A 23800-nucleotide genomic window follows, 5' to 3' on the forward strand; every position below is an offset into this window, starting at 1 on the left:
TCGGGATAATTCTTCAAGGATGTTTGTAATTTCGGGAAAGAAAAAATGTTATTTTACTTAATCTTATTTTAGGATAAAATATCAATGATCCACTCTTTAAACACATCGAATAAACATTTTTAATGCTCTGTTTCCTTCCAAAATTTCTTGAACTCGTTTTAAATGAAGGACATTTACTTCATAAGGTTAATAAAAGAGAAAGTCAGAACCATGGGAAGGAGGAGGAAAGATCTCTTTCATGTAAAACAATTAATTATGTGATTTATTTCATTTTTGTATCTTAAGTATCTACCACACTGCAAATACTTAATATTTAGAAATATTAATGTTAAATAATAATAAATATAAATAATAGAAAATACAGTGGCACACTGTAAATACTTAACAAGATTTATAGAAACAAAGCTACTGAATGGAAATTATGAGAGTTGGTAGTGTTACTACGGTTGAATGTAAAATCTGACTCTGTTTACCAGCAGCAAAAGCATAACAGATAAGAAACAATAAAGGAGAAAAGATTCACTTTGCAAAGGGACCATTCTGTTTTTGCCTGAATCATGATGCTTATGCTGAGATAAATTCCAAGAGCTCTGGGGATGAAGTAATTGGTCTCAGAGCAGGGAAGTGATCACTGACGTTCTTCACTACCAATTTGAAGTGATGTCTATGTATAGTAGAAATTCTACGTCTTTGTTGGCCAGTGGTCACATAGGATTAAAGAGACAGACAAGGGGTGTTGGTCACTCTTCTAAAGGACAGCTGTCATCGAAGTTCTCTTTATGCAGGGTATTAACATAAGACTAAAGGTTTCCAATAGTGGATGACACAACAGCAATTAAGGGCATTTGATGGGCCACATGGCAGTTCATTTTCAGAGCCAGGGGTTAAGCTGGTTTATTATAATAAGATAAGGGAAAGATAACTGGATACAGAATTAGGGGCTTTGGCTTGAAATTCACTGTGAAATTGGGAAGAGAATGTACCTGACTCAAATGAATCTATCACATGTATGAGAGAAAAACCAAGGATCTTTATGCCAGTGGTTCTGATGCAGGAGGGAAGAACCAAGCGTGCCTTTGTCCTTGGCACAAAACCATCAGATATGAAGGCAGTGTATGCAGAAGAATTAAAAGAAAAACATTCTGATGGGTAAAGAGTTCAAACAAACAGTTCAAAGAAAACTACAAATGCCTAGAAAATATATGTATGACATGCAAAAACGTTCAACCTCGCTTCACATATTCAACCAACTTTTTAAAGATGTGTGAATAAAAAAGCCAATAACTTTGTTTTTTGCCATTCAATGTGGCATTAAAAAATAATACTAGTTAATTTGAATAAAGAAGACATTTTCCTATTGTGTTATATAAGGGTAAAATGGTACAATCATCCTGGGGATATTTTGTGAGATATATCAGAAATCTTTAATATTCACATACCAATTGCCCTAAATCCTGTGGGAAATTATGCAAGGAAATAATCATGAATTTGTGTATAGAGATGTGTTCTTTTTCTATATTTGCTTTATCTTCCAAATTTTCTACATTATTTGTAATTTAGGAAAATGCTATGCAACAGGTGAAAAAGGCATATTTTGAAGATTTATTTTTTCAAAAGGCACATATTCTTGGTTCTTGTTTATAAATAGACTGGGTTCTAAACTTAACTGTTTATAAATTATACTACTTAGAGCAGTAATGTATTAGAAGAGCATAAGACCTGAGCTCTCAGGGTGATGTTTCTGATGATGATACTGATGATCAATAAGGTAAAGAACAGACTAAGGTCCAAACAAGGACAGCAAGAGCAGGAAACTCAGTTCTTTTTCTTATTCATCCAGAGTCAATCTCATTAACTTTTGGGTAGCTTATGTAGGTTAAATGAATTGTTTGTTTTATAATAAAGAGAGGCAAAAGCACTACCTTTGGCTAGGAAATCAATGCCTAATGCTTTTAGTAGCTTTTATTATAAGGTGGCTGCTTCTATGATTACGGAACAAAACTGTTTTGACTTTTGGAGGTCTGCAAATGCTCACCCCAGATGTCAGTTCCTCCTATCTCAAGAACTAAAGGCCTTTTGTGGTTGATTTTCTGTGCTGTTATTACATTCTTATGACAACTGTCTCACACATCCATTGTTCTCTCTTACGTGTATACCATGGAGCCTGAAGATATTAGAAAGAAAGGGCCTGTTACTCACAGACTGGTCTTCATTAATGGGGTCCTGGACACTCCCGCTGCACTGAGGGACCCAAGGGGGGTCAAACATCGGGACAGATGGCATTCCAAGCACTGGGGAGGGCAGGGTGAAGTTTATACTGGGAGGCGGGATCTGTTAGTTGATATCAGAAGAATGAAGTGAGTAAGATGGAAAATAAGATAGAATGAGTCTGAAGCAAAATTATGACATAATCTTTTAGAGCATAGGATGTTATAAGGCACGTGAAGAACGTCTCTGGGCCTCAGTTTACTCATTAATAAAATGAAGTGTTTCAACTATATGATCTCTATTTGTGTTAATCACCCCATCTTCCAAAGAACATCTGTGTTTATATAGTAAAATGTATGGAAGATTACACCCCAAACTTCTATGTGCTTACCTCTGGGGATGGTGCTGAAATCTTGAGGTTTATAGAAGACTTGATTTTCTTACTCTACATTCCTACATTTCAATTTGTTTTAAGGACAAGAATTCACTCATATATGAGTCAGGTTTACTTATGTAATCAGAGAGGGAAAAAAAGAAGTATCTCGGGCTTCCCTGGTGGTGCAGTGGCTGGGAGTCGCCGGCCAATGCACGGGACGTGGGTTCGTGCCCCGGTCCAGGAAGATCCCACATGCCGCAGAGTGGCTGGGCCCGTGAACCATGGCCACTGGGTCTGTGCGTCTGGAGCCTGTGCTCCACAACGGGAGAGGCCGCAACAGTGAGAGGCCCGCGTATGTATACCTCACCTTAAAAATCTGCTGTGCTCCCTCCTCCATCCGGGGCCAGACCTGATAGCGAAACCTCCAAAGCGTGTGGAACTTAAGTACAGCGTTCAGCCGCTGCACGGTCTCCGGGTGGTGGAACTCTGATGTCAGCATATCAGACACGGCCTCAGGGACTTTCACCGCACACAACAGGAACATGGCCGCTAAAGACAGTCAACATCAAAGACAGTTCATCAGCTACACATCTCTTAATTTTGCATGATTCCTGGGGATGGGTAGAATGGGGAAACTGCTTCTGTCTCTTGAAAATGACTACTGAGCTATAGAGCCAGGCCACCAGCGCTGGCAAAAGCAAAGCCTGTTTCAGCACCTGGAAAGCAGACTTCATCCTTTGAGCCTCCCACAATCTTCTAATATCTGATGCGAGCATGATCTGTGACAGCATGACATTGCAGTAGAAAAACTCATTCTAAGCAAAGTTTCCTTTGGCTCATAGTGAAAAGTAGATGCCAGAGGAAGCAAATGAAGAAAGGAAATTACAAGCTGAAATATCCTTTTTAAGAAATGGCTAGAGTCATCTCAGAGTAACCCTAGGACAGTACATAAAAATGTCCATTTAAAACTGTCTCAGTGGGCTTCCCTGGTGGCGCAGTGGTTGAGAGTCCGCCTGCTGATGCAGGGGATACGGGTTTGTGCCCCGGTCTGGGAGGATCCCACATGCCGCAGAGCGGCTGGGCCCGTGAGCCATGGCTGCTGAGCCTGTGCGTCCGGAGCCTGTGCTCCACAACGGGAGAGGCCTACGTACTGCAAAAAAAAAAAAACCCAAAACTGTCTCAGTTCCATTAGTTATATTAAAAATAACATTCATCATCCAGTGAGTGGGCGCCACTGGGAAACTCTGAGGGCGCAGAAGTGGCTGACGTGTGGTGGCTTGAGGAAAGGAAGACGAGGGCCATAAAGAGCCTGCCGTGTGGTTGAAAGGGTCTCGGTGCTCCGTCCATGTGTCAGGCCTGAGCCAAGTAGGTGGAAGAGCCAAGTTCAGGACACTGGACCACCAGAGACTTCCCAGCCCCACATAATATCAAACGGTGAAAGCTCTCCCAGAGATCTAAACCTCAACGCTAAGACCAAGCTCCACTCAACAATTAGCAAGCTTCAGTGCTGGACACTCTACGCCAAACAACTAGCAAGACACAAACACAACCCCATCCATTAGCAGAGAGGCTGCCTAAAATCATACTGAGTTCACAGACATCCCCAAAAAACACCACCAGAATGACAAGGTCCAGCCTCATCCACCAGAACACAGGCACCAGTCCCCTCCACCAGGAAGCCCACACAACCCATTAAACCAACCTTACCCACAGTGGGCAGATGTGAAAAACAACAGGAATTACGAACCTGCAGCTTGTGAAAAGGAGACCCCAAACACAGTAAGTTAAGAAAAATGAGAAGACAGAGAAACACACAGCAGATGAAGGAGCAAGGTAAAAACCCACAGGACCAAACAAATGAAGAGGAAATAGGCAGTCTACCTGAAAAAGAATTCAGAGTAATGATAGTAAAGATGATCCAGAATCTTGGAAACAGAATAGAGAAAATACAAGAAACATTTAACAAGGAACTAGAAGAACTAAAGAGCAAACAAACAATGATGAGCAACATAATAAATGAATTAAAAAATTCTCTAGAAGGAATCAATAGCAGAATAAATGAGGCAGAAGAATGGATAAGTGACCTGGAAGATAAAACAGTGGAAATAACTACTGCAGAGCAGAATAAAGAAAAAAGAACAAAAAGAATTGAGGAGAGTCTCAGAGACCTCTGGGACAACATTAAATGCAACAACATTCGAATAATAGAGGTCGCAGAAGAAGAGAAACAGAAAGGGACTGAGAAAATATTTGAAGAAATTATAGTTGAAAATTTCCACAATATGGGAAAGAAAATAGTCACTCAAGTCCAGGAAGTGCAGAGAGTCCCATACAGGATAAATCCAAGGAGAAACATGCCAAGACACATATTAATCAAACTATCAAAAATTAAATACAAAGAAAAAATATTAAAAGGGAAAAACAACAAATAACATACAAGGGAATCCCCATAAGGTTAACAGCTGATCTTTCAGCAGAAACTCTGCAAGCCAGAAGGGAGTGGCAGGACATATTTAAAGTGATGAAAGGGAAGAACCTACAATCAAGATTACTCTACCCAAAAGGATCTCATTCAGATTTGATGGAGAAATTAAAACCTTTACAGAGAAGTAAAAGCTAAGAGAATTCAGCACCACCAAACCAGCTTTACAACAAATGCTAAAGGAACTTCTCTAGGTAGGAAACACAATAGAAGGAGAAGACCTACAATAACAAACCCAAAACAATTAAGAAAATGGTAATAGGAGCATACATATTGATAATTACCTTAAATGTAAATGGATTAAATGCTCCAACCAAAAAACATAGACTGGCTGAATGGATACAAAAACAAGACCCATATATATGCTGTCTACAAGAGACCCACTTCAGACCTAGGGACACATACAGACTGAAAGTGAGGGGATGGAAAAAGGTATTCCATGCAAATGGAAATCAAAAGAAAGCTGGAGTAGCAATTCTCATATCAGACAAAATACACTTTAAAACTAAGACTATTACAAGAGACAAAGAAGGACACTACATAATGATCAAGGGTTCAATCCAAGAAGAAGATATAACAATTGTACATATTTATGCACCCAACATAGAAGCACCTCAGTACATAAGGCAAATGCTAACAGCCATAAAAGGGGAAATCGACAGTAACACAATCATAGCAGGGGACTTTAACGCCTCACTTTCACCAATGGACAGATCATCCAAAATGAAAATAAATAAAGAAACACAAGCTTTAAATGATACATTAAACAAGATGGACTTAATTGATATTTATAGGACATTCCATCCAAAAACAACAGAATACACTTTCTTCTCAAGTGCTCATGGAACATTCTCCAGGATAGATCATATCTTGGGTCACAAAGCAAGCCTTGGTAAATGTAAGAAAACTGAAATTGTATCACATATCTTTTCTGGCCACAATGCTATGAGACTAGATATAAATTACAGGAAAAAATCTGTAAAAAATACAAAGACATGGAGGCTACTACTAAATACTAAATACACTACTGAATAACCAAGAGATCACTGAAGAAATCAAGGAGGAAATCAAAAAACATCTAGAAGCAAATGACAATGAAAACACGATGACCCAAAACCTATGAGATGCAGCAAAAGCAGTTTTAAGAGGGAAGTTTACAGCAATACAATCCTACATCAAGAAATAAGAAACATCTCAAATAAACAACCTAACCTTACACCTAAAGCAGTTAGAGAAAGAAGAACAAAAAAAACCCCAAAGTTAGCAGAAGGAAAGAAATCATAAAGATCAGACCAGAAATAAATGAAAAAGAAATGAAGGAAATGATAGCAAAGATCAATAAAACTAAAAGCTGGTTCCTTGAGAAAATAAACAAAATTGATAAAGCATTAGCCAGACTCATCAAGAAAAAAAGGTAGAAACTCAAGTCAATAGAATTAGAAATGAAAAAGGAGAAGTAACAACTGACACTGCAGAAATACAAAGGATCATGAGAGATTACTACAAGCAACGATATGCCAATAAAATGGACAACCTGGAAGAAATGGACAAATACTTAGAAAAGCACAACCTTCCGAGACTGAAACAGGAAGAAATAGAAAATATAAACAGACCAATCACAAGCACTGAAACTGAGACTCTGATTAAAAGTCTTCCAACAAACAAAAGTCCAGGATCAGATGGCTTGTCAGGCGAATCCTATCAAACATTTAGAGAAGAGCTAACACCTATTCTTCTCAAACTCTTCCAAAATATAGCAGAGGGAGGAGCACTCCCAAACTCATTCTACGAGGCTACCATCACCCTGATACCAAAACCAGACGAAGATGTCACAAAGAAAGAAAACTACAGGCCAATATCATTGATGAACATAGATGCAAAAATCCTCAACAAAATACTAGCAAACAGAATCCAACAGCACATTAAAAGGATCATAGACCATGATCAAGTGGGTTTTATCCCAGGAATGCAAGGATTCTTCAATATATGCAAATCAATCCATGTGATAAATCATATTTACAAACTGAAGGAGAAAAAACCATATGATCATCTCAATAGATGCAGAAAGAGCTTTTCACAAAATTCAACACCCATTTACAATAAAAGCCCTCCAAAGAGTAGGCATAGATGGAACTTACCTCAACATCATAAAGGCCATATATGACAAACCCACAGCCACCATTGTTCTAAATGGTGAAAAACTGAAACCATTTCCACTAAGATCAAGAAAAAGACAAGGTTGTCCACTCTCACCACTATTATTCAACATAGTTTTGGAAGTTTTAGCTACAGCAGAGAGGAAAAAGAAATAAAAGGAATCCAAATTGGAAAAGAAGAAGTAAAGCTGTCACTGTTTGCTGATGACATGATACTATATGTATAGAATCCTAAAGATGCTACCAGGAAACTACTAGAGCTAATCAATGAATGTGGCAAAGTAGCAGGATACAAAATTAATGCACAGAAATCTCTTGCATTCTTGTACAGTAATGATGAAAAATCTTAAAGAGAAATTAAGGAAACACTCCCATTTACCATTGCAACAAAAATAAATAAATACCTAGGAATAAATCTACCTAAGGAGACAAAAGACCTGTATGCAGAAAACTATAAGAAACTGATGAAAGAAATTAAAGATGATACAAGCAGATGGAGAGATATACCATGTTCTTGGATTGGAAGAATCAACATTGTGAAAACGACTACACTACCCAAAGCAATCTACAGATTCAATGCAATCTCTATCAAATTACCAATGGCATTTTTCAGAGAACTAGAAAAAAAATTTCACAATTTATATGGAAACACAAAAGACCCCGAATGGCCAAAGCAATCTTGAGAAAGAAAAACGGAGCTGGAGGAATCAGGCTCCCTAACTTCAGACTATACTACAAAAGTACAGTAATGAAGACAGTATGGTACTTGTACAAAAACAGAAATATAGATCAATGGAACAGGACAGAAAGCCCAGAGATAAACCCATGCACATATGGTCACCTTATCTTTGATGAAGGAGACAAGAATATACAATGGAGAAAAGACAGCCTCTTCAATGAGTGGTGCTGGGAAAACTGGACAGCTACATGTAAAAGAATGAAATTAGAATACTTCCTAACACCATACACAAAAATAAACTCAAAATGGATGAAAGACCTAAATGTAAGGGCAGACACTATAAAACTCTTAGAGGAAAACATAGGCAAAACACTCTATGACATAACTCACAGCAAGATCCTTTTGGACCCACCTCCTAGAGAAATGGAAATAAAAACAAAAATAAACAAATGGGACCTAATGAAACTTCAAGCTTTTGCACAGCAAAGGAAACCATAAAAAGATGAAAAGACAACCCTCAGAATGGGAGAAAATATTTGTAAACGAACCAACTGACAAAGCATTAATCTCCAAAATATACATGCAGCTCATGCAGCTCAACTGCAAAGAAACAAACCACCCAATCCAAAAATGGGCAGAAGACCTACATACACATTTCTCCAAAGAAGACATACAGATTGCCAACAAACACATGAAAGGATGCTCAATGTCACTAATCATTAGAGAAATGCAAATCAAAACTACAATGAGGTATCACCTCACACCAGTCAGAATGGCCATCATCAAAAATCTACAAACAATAAATGCTGGAGAGGGTGTGGAGAAAAGGGAAACCTCTTGCACTGATGGTGGGAATGTAAACTGATACAGCCACTATGGCGGTTCCTTAAAAAACTAAAGATAGAACTACCATATGACCCAGCAATCCCATTAATGGGCATATACCCTGAGAAAACCATAATACAAAAAGAGTCATGTGCCACAATGTTCATTGCAGGTCTATCTACAATAGCTAGGACATGGGAGCAACCTAAGTGTCCATCAACAGATGAATGGATAAAGAAGATGTGGCACATATATACAATGGAATAGTACTCAGTGATAAAAAGAAACGAAATTGAGTTATTTGTAGTAAGGTGGATGGACCTAGAGTCTGTCATACAGAGTGAAGTAAGTCAGAAAGAGTATAACAAATACCGTATGCTAACACATATATATGGAATCTTAAAAAAAAACAAAAATGGTTCTGAAGAACCTAGGGGGAGGACAGGAATAAAGACACAGACATAGAGAATGGACTTGAGGGCACAGGAAGGGGGAAGGTTAAGCTCAGACAAAGTGAGAGATTGGCATGGAAATATATACAATACCAAATGTAAAATAGAAAGCTAGTGGGAAGCAGCTGCATAGCACAGGGAGATCAGCTCAGTGCTTTGTGTTCACCTAAAGGGTTGAGATAGGGAGGGTGGGAGGGCGACACAAGAGGGAGGAGATATGGGGATATACGTATAAGTATAGCTGATTCAATTTGTTATACAACATCAACTAAAACAACATTGTAAAGTAATTATAGTCCAATAAAGATGTTAAAAATTTTAAATAATAAAAATAACATTCATAAGATAGACTCTATTAGAAACACCTACCCTTCCAAGAGGTAGAAGGACTGAGAAACCAAAAGAGACTTCATGAACCATAATACCATTGTTGTTTTTTTGGGGGAAAGCCAAATATGAATAAGAGAAAGATCAGTGCCATGATAAGTTACGAAGTCAATGAATAATAAGGAAAAGAAATACACTCTGTAGCATAGATGGAGGAGCCAGTGTTGATCATAAAAATATAATTTAAAAACTCTCTTGTACTTTTTCCAAGATCCTCAAAACATGCTCAGGCAATTGTTAGAACAACTGGGGTTAAATCCCAGCTCTGAAACTTCTCTCCTATTGATCTTGGCCAAGCCTCTTAACTTCTTAACCTTTGTTTCTCTATTGGTAAAATGTCAATGATGATGATGAGAATGAGGATGAGGATGCTGCTGATATCTGCCTCCTAATTTGTTGTTAGAATAAAATAACGTATGAGAAAGTGCTTTGTGACATGAAAAGTACTACAGAATTCTAAAGCATATTTTATTTTTTAGAGGCAAAGTGGTATATGGAAGGGGCATCTATTTGTAGTCAAAAGATCTGGGTTTGATTTCCTGGGTCTGCTAATTCTGAGCTGTGAGCACTTGGTTAAAAGTCCTTTCAACCTTCTGAGTTGGATTTTGCTCATTTATACAATCATTGTTATGAGGATTAAGTAAGATAGTGTGTATGATAGAGTTCTAGAACAAATGTGAGCTACTGTCATCAGTAGCTTTTGATAATCTGTTTCTTAATCCTACCACCTCCTTAAATTTCCACTTTTTCTCCTTTCTTTACTTTTCTTTAAAGTGTACTCTGTCTCAATTTTTAAACACCATCGTCACTCTCTAAGTCATTGCAGTTGGAGTTCTACCTCAATCCCTTTACTGAAACAGTTTTCTTGTAATGCTCACTAATCAGCAGATCCAGTGGTATTTTTACAGCATTTCTTTTCTTTCAGTTTTTAACACTTTCATAACAATCTCCTTGAAAAGGATCTTCCTCTACTTCCATGGTTTGAGATTACTTAAGTTCTACTTTTCTGGTCGTTTTTCTGGGTTTTGCTGGTCAGCTCTTCTTCCTGTCCTTTGAAGGTAGAGAAGGCCAATGGCCTAGTGTTCATTCCTCAGCCCTCTCCTCTATACCAAGAAATCATCCTCCCCCGGAATCATTTCTCCCCTGGAAATAATCCTCTCTCATTGCTTCAGCTGCCACATACATCAGGTTTTCCCAAGTTTCTCTCTAGCTATGGCCTTTCTCATTAGCTTTAGTGTCATATCACCACTGATATGTCTCCTCGTCATCTAAAAATCACTGTTTCTAAAACCAAGCCATTCCACTCATTGCTGCCACATTAAACTTGGTAATAATTCAACACTATATGCAATATTACTCTTTGGCTCGGAACCCCTGAGTGGTTTCCCACAGTTCAGTGGGAAGTCCACACTCCTAACCCTGTTGTTCAAGGTCTTTTACAATGTGAGACCTGCTCACTTGCCTAATATTACAGACTAGCAACCTCTTTACAAAAGCCACCCCAGTCTCAATTCCTCCTCAGGCTTTCCACATCAACCCAGTGCATTTCCACACCCCATGTGGCTTTGCATACACCATTTCCTCTTCCTTCTAGCTTTTCTTAAAGCTCAGTCTCCCTGTTCATAACGTTCATGAAAATATCCATGGCTGTCCCATATTTAGGGAGCATGCCCTTCTCTCTGAAAAATACTTGGTAGAGAAGCAAAAATCTGATACTTAATGTGAACAAAGACATTTTACAAAGACATTTGATGCAGCATAGTATAAAAAAAGCAAAAGGCAAGAATCAACTAAAATTCCCAGGTTAAATACATTGTTATATCCATTCATTCAATGGAATATTTGGTAGCCATTAAAAAGAATAGGTAAACTTATAGACTGATGTTAAAAATGGTCTCCTAGAGAGACCTCTTAACCACTTCTTGTTTGGCATTTCTCAATTCAAATTTATTTTTGTTCAAATTTTTAATATGCCTCAGTTTACCTTTTAACAGTTCTGATGTCAGAAGAGGGAACCAAAGGAGACCCCCCGCAACAGCCCACAGGAGCAATGAGCAACCCGGCATAGGTATCTGTTGAGACCTTGAGCTTGCTGCTTTCTCGCTGCCTCTGGAGGTCATGGGTAAGTCCCTCTCAAATCCTAGCACTGAAGGTTTTGTACTATGAGCTTGCAGACTTTATCTGAGCCTTTCTTTTTCATGCTGGGTCCAGAAACCGGCTGGAGTGGGAATGAGTCAGACTTAAAAACCAGACTGGGCTCAGGAATGGACTGGTTCCAATTTAGAAACCAGACTGGATCCAGGGTCAGACTGGGTCTGACTTAAAACTGGACTGAGTCTAGTGTGAGGTCTCAGGTGAACAGAATTTTTTTTTTTTTTAAGGAACGAGTAGGTTAACTATACCAAAGATAATCTTGAATTACATTGGCCACAGTGGAGAACTTTAAACCATCTTAGATAAGCCTATCCATTTATGAGTTATCCTAGAGGAAAATGTATTTCAGCCAGGCACTCACTATTAAGGGTAGAGGGAAAATTACTTTTCCTCCTTTACAGTTACTGGTGACCAGGATGAGACCCACTGGAATGCCTCCCTCACTCTGGAGCCTGCAGACCTCACCCTGGGAAAACTGGCAGAAGCCGGCAAAGAGTAAGAATTTTTACTAACGTCAGCTCCCCCAGACCTCTCTACCTGTGGTGGCTGGTTGAGAGAAGAAGGTAAGATTCCACACTGCCGCTTCCTTTCCAAATAACCAAAAAAAAAAAAAAAAAAAAAAAGGTTATTGATCCTTTCTCTCCCGGGGACAGCTATTGCCTTCTGTCCATCTCATTTTTCGTCCTGAGAACTTAGCTTGGCAATCATCAGGTTGGGGAACTCAAAAATATAGCCAGGCAGAAATGTGGGTTACATTCCATTTGTGACTAGGGTCCTCCCATTGCCAGCTCTCAGGGGAACTGTCTAAGTCCTTCTTTCTTCTGGCTATCTTTGGGAGTGGCTCTGGATGTTGTGCTCATGGGGTAGTTCAATACTGCCAGGAATATTTACTGTTTGTCTCGCTCGAACCTGACAAGATATTTGGAAAAAAAAAAAATTTTTTTTTTAATTAGCTCTATAGTCAGAAGTTGACCAGACTGGAAGCTGATATTCAGAGCCTGATAGGAACCATTTTTTAGGCCTTCTCCCCTAACCTAAAATAAAATTATGTACCCAGAGGGAACGAAAAACATGCTGAAGCCATTGTAGAAGGATTTACTGAAGCGTTTCAAAGACACACAGCTCTAGAACGCAGGAATCTTTTGATTTCCATCTTAGAGCTCTTCTCCCTGATATAAAGAAGAAAACTAAGAATAATGTAGTTGGATGGTTGGGTCAGCATCTTGATAGTCAGGCTGCAACCCAATCTTTCAAGGAATTAAAAACAACTGTCTAACACACTAAGTCTTTGTAAGAACAGAAATGTGGCTCTAGAAACAACTCAAAGCCCACCTATCCTTTTTACCTATCCCCAAATTTCCCCTATTTATCTCAAAAGGCTTGCAGATATTGTTTAAAAAAAAACTGGATTTAGGAAACAAAAGCTTTTTTTGGAGAAATTTATATCTTTTCTCTGTGCCTTTGAGATATAAACGTTCTACCTGGTCTTCTCTAGGAACCCAAAGCCATCTCTGGAAATGTAAACTTCATGGAAGTAATTCTTATCAGAAAAAGAAGGGAACTGGAAATTAAGTGAATGAAAAATCTTAAAAGTCTTTCCCACAAATATTAGTAAAAGTTTTAGCTATCTGAGCAGGTAACCTTAACTTATTTTATCTGCCAGAAACACAATTTAGATCCAACTGTTCTTTTATAAACTAGTCAGTTTTGCATTATCATACCTGTCTCATGGCCAAAATTTTAAAACTAAAGCTATAAGATCTCTGCATCTGTCTGTATGTTTATGTATATCTCTGTTCGTATGTTGTAGATGTGTGATATTTTTCTACCTTTGGATGGTATTGCCAAAATTAATGTGTAAAGAGCTCTATTAATTGGCTTAAAGACAAACAAGCATTTACATAAATCAAGTATACTCTCAGAAATCCAGAAACTAACCAAAAATTTTTTCAAGTTCATTTGATCTAGGATAACCTTCAGTAAATAAAAGGTGGTTTAAGTTTGTTGGTTTAATCAAAATAGGTATGTCTTTAGAGTTATTAGCATTAAATATAATACTTTTATCCTACCTAGGTTTACTAAAAGTCAAATAAACTCATGTTATAGAATTTGTCAGAAAGAAAAATAACTTAAAATGATGGTTATCTGTTTAATGTCTCACAAAATTTTCATGAATATTCTAAACATAATTGTTAAGAACAAATAAATTAAATAGATGTAAATAAAAGTTTACTTTTTAAAAAAGTAAAAAGTTTATAAATAAATTTTTCAACATTATGCTTTATGGTATGTCTACTTAAAAATAGTTTCTAAAATCTTTTGGGTAACTTGAAACCTTAAAGTTATGCTGAGATAAGTTAAATGATGGATATTCATTGACTATCTAGATCATTTGCAAATAAGATACAATATTGAAACATTAATTACTGAACATAGCTTTATCTACTTTTGGCTTCCTTTTCAGAGGCACTAAAGATATTTGCATTTATTACTAAACATGTTTTGTGCCACAATGAAAAATTTACTAAGAAAGAATATACTTCCAGAAATCGTGAAATGTATTTATAAATTTGCCAACTCACAGAATGCTAGTATAACAGACACTCCACAATTGCTTACATCTTAGTTTCACTAGGAAAAAACAGTTCTAAGTATTAAGACTTCTAATCAATATATACAATTAAAACTACTTAGAAAACTTCATGGAATTGAACCTTGGGTCCACATCCCTCAGTTAAAAAGGGCTTCTCCAAACTCTTGGAACTGCATACCAGCTGGAGACCTAAAATTAAAATTGACTAAGGAGGTTCTTACCCAGAGGCAGATGGCATCTTGTGGTAGACAGCTGTCTCCCAAGATTGCAGATCAAGGTCTTTAACACCAATATGAAATGTTTATTCCTTTTGCCTTTTCACTACTTGTTTTTTTTTCTCTGTTAATGCATAGGAAGGTAATGCTCCTTAACTCTGGCAACTGTTGATGAATCTACTGCTAAGGCCGTAGCTGAACAACCAAAGTCCCAAGATTTTCTTGCTAAGGTAAATTTAGATAATAGAATTGCTTTAGATTAGTTATTGGCTGAACATGTGCCATAGCAAATGTCTCCTGCTGCGCCCTGATCAATATCTCTACTATTGTAGCAAATACAGAAAATTAACAAACAAGCCACTTGGTTAAACAGGTACATCCTTTGATTTATTTGATACTAGCTAGTTTGGTTCACTGGGGCCCTGGTTAAGGAGTACACTTCAGTCTCTTGATATTATCCTCCTAACAGTTATCACTGTAGTCTCTGTGGTGTGCTATATTCTCTCAACGGTCTTAAATGCATGTTCACAGCCATCAGCAGTACATTAGCTGGTCTTACTGTGCTTGGAGAAACAGGAACAAGATGAACAATGAGATGAACAGCAAAACAATTCTTCCACGGACATGACATTATAACCCACTATGAGTTTCACAATGAGACAAGAGAAACTTAACTCTGATGGTGACAAAGTGGCATTAATACTAATTTTTGGTCAACTTTTCACATATGAGAGGATGACCAAAAGGGGGAAATTGTTAAGTTGTTTTAAAAGGAGACCATTAGACTGAGGTGGCTCTAATGCCACGGCAGCTTACATAAGCAAACCAAAATCTATGCCTATAAACACCTCAAGGTTACAAATCAAAATGCTAAGGATAACCAATCACAAACAGCTAACTAGGCTTTACGCTACAGACAATAAATAATTGCTTTTCTTTGCTTCTGCCTTTTCTCTATAAAAGTCTCTCCCTGAGCTACTCTCGGTGGAGTGCTCCTAACCACTTGTAGCTTGGCACTGCCTGATTGGAAGCAATTTTTGTTCAAATAAACTCTTAAGAAAGTCTCCTAGATAAAAATGAAAAATGCAAAATGCAGAAGTCTCTATGGTATGTCCTATTTGTGTGAAAAAGGAAACATAATAGATACATACATAGGTATATATATATATATATATATATATATATATATATATATATATGCATAGTTTACCCTAGAGGTTTCCTGGGAAATTTAAAAATTGTCACCTATGAGAAAGAGGACTGGGAGTCATGGGAAAGAGGGTGATACTTTTAAACTTCATACACTCTTATATTATTTGAATTTTAACCATGTGCATTTTCAATTAAAATAACTATAAAATAAAGGAATATGCACAAAAAATGGAAAACGATGAAGAATCCAGATTCTACCTCTACCATTTGTTAGCTATGTGGCTTTGGACACGTCACTTAAATTTCACAAATTTATTTTGATATTGTGATTTGAACACAGACTATTACTCACATAAGATTTAATAAAATTAATGATGGTTGTTCATGGTCAATCTGGGAAATCACAACGCACAAAAAGAATTTTATCTTTTGTGAAATATAGTGAAAATGTAGGTTCTGGGGGAAATCATTCTCTATAATTTGGGAACATCTTGGGAGAGACATGCTGCCCTTGTGCACACTATACAGTGACATGAAAAGGGTGCACACAGAACCTAGGCCTGTTTCTGTTCAGCGCACAGCTCTGTCTAGAGGTCCAGCCATTGCTAGCAATCTGACCTAAGGGTGAAAATGGAATGAATGTGCCTCTCTCTTGTTTAGACGCTGGGATGAGTGGCGGCAGGACCAGAGTCCCAGGTGGTCTTTCTTTACCTGCTGCCCCGGCCATGTGCTCATCCATGCTGAGCAGGAGCTCCCAGGCAGCTGGCTGGATGTCTCCATACATCTCCTCCGTCAGAATCGGTGCTGCCTTGATTAGCAGAGATAAGGGAGCAGGCGACAGGCTCATCACCTGGAAAAAGACGGAAATGATGTCGTAAAATCTTTGAAGACACTGATTGTTGTACTCCTCTAGAGTGTTAAGTGTCACTTCCCCTCTCTCTGCTTTCCTTAAATGACCTTAAAATACGTTCTAAAGTGGGAGCGTATTTATTGGCATGATGTATAATAAGCTTTACACCCTATTAGTTGATGTATAATTACCCCCAAATCATATTAATTTTATAATACTTTCACCACAAAAATTAATTTGCAACCACCTAGGGAATAAACTGTAGAATAAGTATAGCTCTGTGAGAAAGAAGGACTCCAGCCAATATATCTTTGTGTTTAAAGTCCTGGTGGACTTTCATAGCATCTTATCTTCCTTCCTGTTAGAAGCTGATTTCCACTGGAAACTGTGATCAGCCTCTAATTTATAAAGGAGTCCCATTCAGAAAGTTAGTTTTCTAAGCCAGTGAACTTGGATGGCATTTTCCCTTCACAACATTATACATTGTGGTTATTGCTCCAGGTTAGCCAACAAAATCCCATTTAATCCATTATTTCAAATAATTTTGGTGATAAATGTAGGTTTGGGGCAAGTCTAGGTCTTTAACCATCATTTAAAACACTTTCTAGAAAAACATGAAACTTTTTTTTTCTCTTCCCCTGGGAAATGTGTTATGATTTAGAGTTTAGGTTGTAATAACAATATAACTGTGCCAAGCACTGGATAAGTAGCTAAATATACTATCTTTTTTAATCCATGCAATAATTCTTTAAGATGGGTCTAGTGTTAAAATCCCCATTTTAGAGATTAGGCAACTAAAACTGAGAAAAATTAAGTTGACTTGCCCAAGGTCCCAGAGCCAGAGCAGCAGGTATAGGATTTGAAACCCGACTGTCTCATTCCAAGACCTATGAGCGTCGCTACCACACATCGGTGGGAAGCTGGCTCCATTAGAGTGGAGAGAGTGGGAAGAGGCATGGTTCTAGCCAAGCCCCCCAAGCCTTGTCTCTATGGAAGTTGGCTGTCTAGCAAGAAGGGATTTTTCCTTGCATACTTGGTAGCATTCTTGCTCACCAAATTAGAGGGGACTTTATGCCAACACTGTGCCAGTTGGCATTGTATGTCCCAAACATTAGTAAACAAGATATCTGGAGTTCCCTCCTTATTACTGCTCCGTGAACATTTCTGATCCATGCATCAATACCTGTAGTCTGATGTATTTCAGCATTCCAGAGTCCTTTTTCCCCTCTAGGTTGGCATCTGAAACTCTCTTTTTCAGCGAAGGTGTCCTCAGGCATGATTTATCTGAGCACTGGAAAGAACATAAGATAGGTGACGAAGAGTGTTGTGTTCTCTCAAAACCCAACAGTGCTGTTTTCCTCCAAATTCTCCAAACAACCAACTGGTTCTAATGCAACAGATGATTTCAGTAAGGACTTTTTATGGGCCTGCACTTTCTGAAAGTGATAAAAGCAGTTAATTTTGTAATGAAAAGGTAGCTTAGGGGTATTTAGCAACAAACTCCTCTTTTACCACTGAAGAGACCAGGACCCAGAGAGGTGGAGTAGCTTGACCAAATTGCAAAACTGGTTATTAGTAGAATAAGGAAAGGACAGGATCTCCTGATTTCCATTTCAGGGCTAATTATATTCCACCAAGCTGTTAAAAACACAAATCTTTTTAAATATTTCCAGTTAAAAGCCACTCTCTCTAATAATCCCTTTAAAGGGTTGGATGTTACAAGTTGATTATTTGGAAGAGAAAATGTTTCACAGAGGAGTGTTAGGAAGTGAAAGACAAAAGACTCATCAACGAAGTACGAGTTCATAGCATCCATCATCCAGGTAAAGTGTTTTTTTGTTTGTTTGTTTTTTTGTTTGTTTGTTTAAAAACCCATACTTGCCTATTGGAGGCAGCAGCTCTTCTTTTAAATTGTGCTCTCAACCAGGGTCCAGAATAAGCCTGACATCTGCATATACACGGAGGAGACATTTTCTTCCCCTGACTCTTTAAGTGCCAAGGAATGGAGTGGACAGAGCAGCTGGGAGAATGATCGCTCCAGTGGTGGCAGGCCCTTGTTTATTTATCCTGAGTCCTGATGCCTCCATTTTTGCACTCCAGGCTGTGCAAACAGGGAATCCATCCCTTTGCACAGTATAAATGCTCATTTGTTTTTCCAGTGACATGTCAATGAAACACTCTCTCCCTCAGTGCCAAGGGAAAACAACTGAACTCCTTAAGAATTTCTGAACAGAGCTTCACAGTGTTATAGATGGAGATATTTTGAAAGAAAAAGCAAATTTAAAAAGTACATGCATGTTCCAAGGAAGTCTTTCAAAACTCTGACAAAAAGACCCAAGACAATGCATCTGTTATGTGACCAGTATGGAATGAACTCTTAAACGAATCTACTTGGAAACAAATGAATCAGAGCTCTTGCTGTGTTTTCTAAAGATTTAAAAAAAAAAAAAGTGGAGGCACATACTTGGGAACACATATCATTTGGAGAGAGAAATCCTGCTTGGGAATAAATATCATCTGGGGAGAGAAATCCTGCAATGCTTTATTTCCCCCCTGTGAATGTAAAAGCAAAATATAGCATAAATATCATGCTTATTTTATATAATTTGAAAACTTCTAAAATCATATATGGCAATCATTTTCCATATAAATATAGGGGTGTATCTGACTTTGTAAAAAAATCAAGGTATTTAAAAAGTGGCATCTTTCTGCTTTTATTCTATTTATAAAAAAATGTAAATTGCAGAAACCTGGAAAATACAAAAAAACTATGAAGAAGAAAATAAAAATCCTTATAATCCTCAACTCAGTGATGGCCATTATTTGGCTCCTTTCAGCCCTTTGTCCCCCTAGGCATCTTAGCAAAGCTATGACGATGCTATATATGTGGTACACAGTTTTAAACATTTCATTTCACTGTGATTTTATGATGAATATTCCCCAGGTTGTTAGAGTTATTTTAAAGTTGATTTTTAAATTTTGAAAATATTTTATTGCTTTCTCCTTTGGCTGGACACTTTATCTTTTCAGGGTTACCTTTGAACAATATTTTTGATTAATTTATAGGAATTTTAAGCAAGCAGATACAGAAAAATACTCAGAGGAAAAAGGACAAACATTTATGTCTGTTTCTCACACTCTGTGAAATGTAGGCTTCTGTTTAATCCTATCTGCTGGGGACAGAAGGTATAAGTCAAGCTTCTCAAATATCAAATATTTAATATCCTGGCATGCTTCCTTAAGAAGCCTGGTGTGTTCTGCTGGCTTCAAGATATTAGGATGTTTGTTTTAGTGGAAAGGGAAGGGAATTGGAAAGGCTTTTACACTAGGGTGATGGGCTAGGAACTCTTCTTGAGTGACTTGTTCAGGCCTGAAAACAGGTATTAAAGATGGGTACACGTGTGATGGGCACTTGGGTACCCTATGTGAGGTCCCTAAAGTCCTCTACTGGTGTGACCCTGACTCAGACTAACAACATTATCATCAGTTGCTTTTTGCTTTGGTAACGTGGTGTAAAACTTGGCTAGAAGAGAGTAAGAAAATGGATGGAGTAGGAGGCTGGTTCTGAAGGCATTTATAACCATATTATATAATTATAGCCATTAGTGGTTCCTGAAGAGTTAGAAATTTCACTGGACTGTGAGACGTAGGCGGTGGTTGGAAACACACGTCAATCAGGGACTGCAAAGAAAACCAAAACTAGTAACCCAAGACTGAAGGACAGAATTTATCACTAATAGAGGATGTCATTCATTGTTGAGTCGATCTACCAGAGGAAGCTATGGTCAGTGGGAGGACATTATACAGTCCCAAGAGCTGGCAGGGATACTGGGACATGCTTGCTATGGGATGGTGTAGAACTTCAGGTAAAATCTGTAGTGCAAAACCTATCTTTTAACTGTCCAGGGAATTATCACTTGTGGTGTTTGGATCAGAAAGAGGAGGGGTTGGTCCCATCAAATTCCTGTCCTAGGGAATTAGGGTACCGAGTCTGATTCATTTAGTGATGGTTACTGGGGCTGAGAAATGATGATGCAACCTTGAGACTTCAGTCTAAGTACAAGATGAATAAAGCAGGGGTTGCTGGTCAGGGGACAGAGATGAGTCAGCAGACAGAGATGATACAGAAAGAAGCAGAGATGAGACACTGTCCACCCTCAGATGGACAGCTGCTTTGGATCTCATTCCTTTGAGGCTTGACTGTGTTTCCCACCTGTCCTTGGTTTCATGAGATTCTGCTATATCCTTTGAAGAAACTCTAATTATTTGAACAAATTTCAATGGGTTTCTATTACTCACAACAAAATATTATTGACAATGGAGGCATAATACGTAATTAGTTTAAGTAAAATTTTTACTTATTCATTTAATAATTCAAGTATGTTTATTAAGAAATAACCATTTGCCAGGAACAGGGCTAACTTCTGAGGATATGCTGAGGAGCAAAACCCCCATGATACACCCTTCTGGAGAATGTATCTTACCAGGAGAGACAGCTAGCAAACAAATGAAAATTCAAGATAAGTAGAAAAGGAGAATACATGTCATAAATGATGATAACACTGTGGAAATAATGAAGTATTTAACATTTGGGAAAATTGGAGTCAGCCTACTGGGTTCTTTGGGAAAGGGATTGCCTCATGTTTCTGGAAAGAAACATGCCAATAGAAGTATAGTATTTCCCCAGAGGTAACCCAGACCCTTTGTGTCTCATACATCTTTGACATAGGAGTTATGTATATCATAGTGAAGAATAATTCTGACCCATGAAATCAAGACCTAGGGCTTGGGCTTGGCCTCACAGCTGTGTTTTCCATAGCTTTAGAAAAATATTAGTCCTGCAGGAGATCAGGTGGCCTCTTGCCATTTACACTGGCTTCACAAAATTTATGGACACTATGCCCTTTCTTTTTTTGGGTACATATAACCTTTTAGTTACCTCTCCTTTTCGGCTGAAAGGAAAAAATGTTTTATCCACCCATTTCCATCAGCAAGCACTAATTGCACATTACTATGTTTAGAACATAGCATTAGACAAGGTAGAGATATACAGGAAAATTCAAAGACTTCTTTGGTGAATTCACCTTTTGGTGAAGGTGATATATATAATGATAGCTTATCTAAACCTCTCAAATTTGGAAGTGCACTAAAACAGTCTAACAGAATGTACAGGGAGTCTCTGAGCACTGAAATGTAGATTAGCAGATTGATCAGAGTTAGAAGGGTTACAAAATGTACTAGCTGCCACAAATATATTCTGCCATAAAAACCAATTAAAAAGGAAACACGAATGAAATACCAATTGCTCATAAGTCTCGATTTTAATCAGAATCACTGCTTTTATTCTTGATTTATTGCCTACTCTGTTTTCATTTGGGCTCTGAAAATGTGGGCATTGTTCATTTATGTGACAGATTCAGAACAGGCAAATGGAAACATCATGAGAGAATAAAAAAGAAGCTTGAACAGGAGGCTGGCATTTTGGAAATAAAATGTTTATCACAGAAGACTCAATACATCTTTTCAGCTCTCCACCTGCATGACTAATTTAAGTGTGTTAGGGTTAGGGAACACTTATACTCTTGCTTTACTTTCCCTTTCAAAAATGTAAGCAACATGTAAGGTTGGTAACCTTTTCTGCTGCTTCAGGCCAGTGTCCTGGATGGGCCAGAGGTGAAAGGCACTCATGAAACATCACAGAACTCTATAGCCCACTCACTCACTCAATATTATAGTCTCTCTGCCATAGTGAGGTACTCTGTTAGGTATCACACAGGATGCAAAATGTGTAAGACTGCCTCAGTTCTCAAGAAGCTTTATAATTAAGTGAGAAGAGAAATAGGGATGCAAGTAGCCCCACTTTGCAGGCAGAGCAATCTTAAAAACCTCTCGGTGCTGTCACTATTCACAGGATAAAGACTAAAATCCTTCCCAAGGCCTCAGAGGCTCAACCTGGTCTGCTCTCTACCTGCTTGTGCAGCCTCATCAGGCACCATGGTCCTCCATGCTCCAGCCATCATCCTTGGTTCAAAGTCTTATTCATAAGATCTCTCAGCACAGAGTGCTTCTCCTTCATTGTGCTTATCGTTGTTGCAATTTTACATCAACTTGGGATGTTTGTTTGATTAATTTCTGTCTCTAGACTAGACTGTGTGCATCTTACAAGGGTAGGGCCATATCTCTTTGGCCATTACTATACCCAACACAGTATGGACTCAGCATGGTCCAGAATCTCTTTAAAATTTGCTGAATAGACCCATGGATGGATGGATCAATGAATGAATGAATAATTGAATGAAGGATGTGAAAAGCACAAGTAAACCATCATTGTAGTTTAGAGGAAGAAGGAATAGACAATGTCATTAATCATCCACCTGCAGTATGCCCAGTGGTAAATGCTAGGGAGATCAGAAAAGAAGGAGGCAGCACTTGAGCTGGATCTTGAAGGATGTTTAGGTTCAGCCACATGTAGATTACAGGTGAAGATACAGCTGGAGCAAAGGTATGGAAGTAAGAAATCTCAGCGTGTGTATGGTGAACAATGAACATTAGGTTGGCGTATTTTTACAATTTTCAACATATATGGTTTTCTTCTAAAGCTAAGGGAGTTTTTATATGAAGGAGAACTTACCTAAATAAAAATAGGTTTTCTTTGTATGAAGTGTCATTTATGTTTGAGATACATGTGTGTACATACATGTATCTCAAAAATAAATGCATGTCTATGTACATGAATACAAACATATATACACACATATATCTCAAACATATATGTATCTCAAACATAAATGTATGCATGTATCTCAAACATACATGCATGTCTATGTACATGCATACACATATAAACATATATACACATACATATTTTTCTGTTTATGTCATCATTTAGCAGTTCATGTAGTTTCCCCACCTGATTTCCCCTCAGAATTTGTATAGTTTGAATACCGGTAGATGCAATAGAGTCTAGTTGAAAAAGCCCTGACTTTGAAATTCCATGTTTATAAATTAAAGTCTAGCTGTTCTAGATGTGAACTGTGGACAATCCCATCTTTCTGAACCTCAACATTTTCATCTGTAAAATGTGATGAAGAGTGTCTCCTGCACAAGATTTGCAAGAATCAAAAAGTACTTTGTCAGTGATGTATACCTACCTTATACGCTCATACATATGCTTTGAAGAAAATACTAAAAGGTCATTTTCCAGAAGGCAAATTAGCACACTTATGATACGCAGGAGATACATATCTTTTTTATTTAGGAGCTCTTGTATT

The 23800-nt window shown here is 37.9% G+C and overlaps 1 protein-coding gene across 3 annotated transcripts in view; it reads right to left on the minus strand.

Moving 5' to 3' along the window:
* UNC80 (unc-80 homolog, NALCN channel complex subunit) overlaps positions 1-23800 on the minus strand; it is a 247081-nt gene that overhangs the window by 78435 nt on the left and 144846 nt on the right. For all 3 annotated transcript variants that reach the window (XM_060015561.1, XM_060015559.1, XM_060015560.1), the window contains 4 exons: positions 17713-17820; positions 16391-16529; positions 2952-3133; positions 2200-2331 (listed from right to left, as the gene is read on the minus strand). In XM_060015561.1, coding sequence (XP_059871544.1) covers positions 2200-2331; positions 2952-3133; positions 16391-16529; positions 17713-17820 — 561 coding nt within the window. The remainder of the gene's footprint in view (positions 1-2199; positions 2332-2951; positions 3134-16390; positions 16530-17712; positions 17821-23800) is intronic.

The sequence above is a fragment of the Delphinus delphis genome, chromosome 7 (genome assembly GCF_949987515.2).
Source record: "Delphinus delphis chromosome 7, mDelDel1.2, whole genome shotgun sequence".
NCBI classification, from domain to species: Eukaryota; Metazoa; Chordata; class Mammalia; order Artiodactyla; family Delphinidae; genus Delphinus; species Delphinus delphis.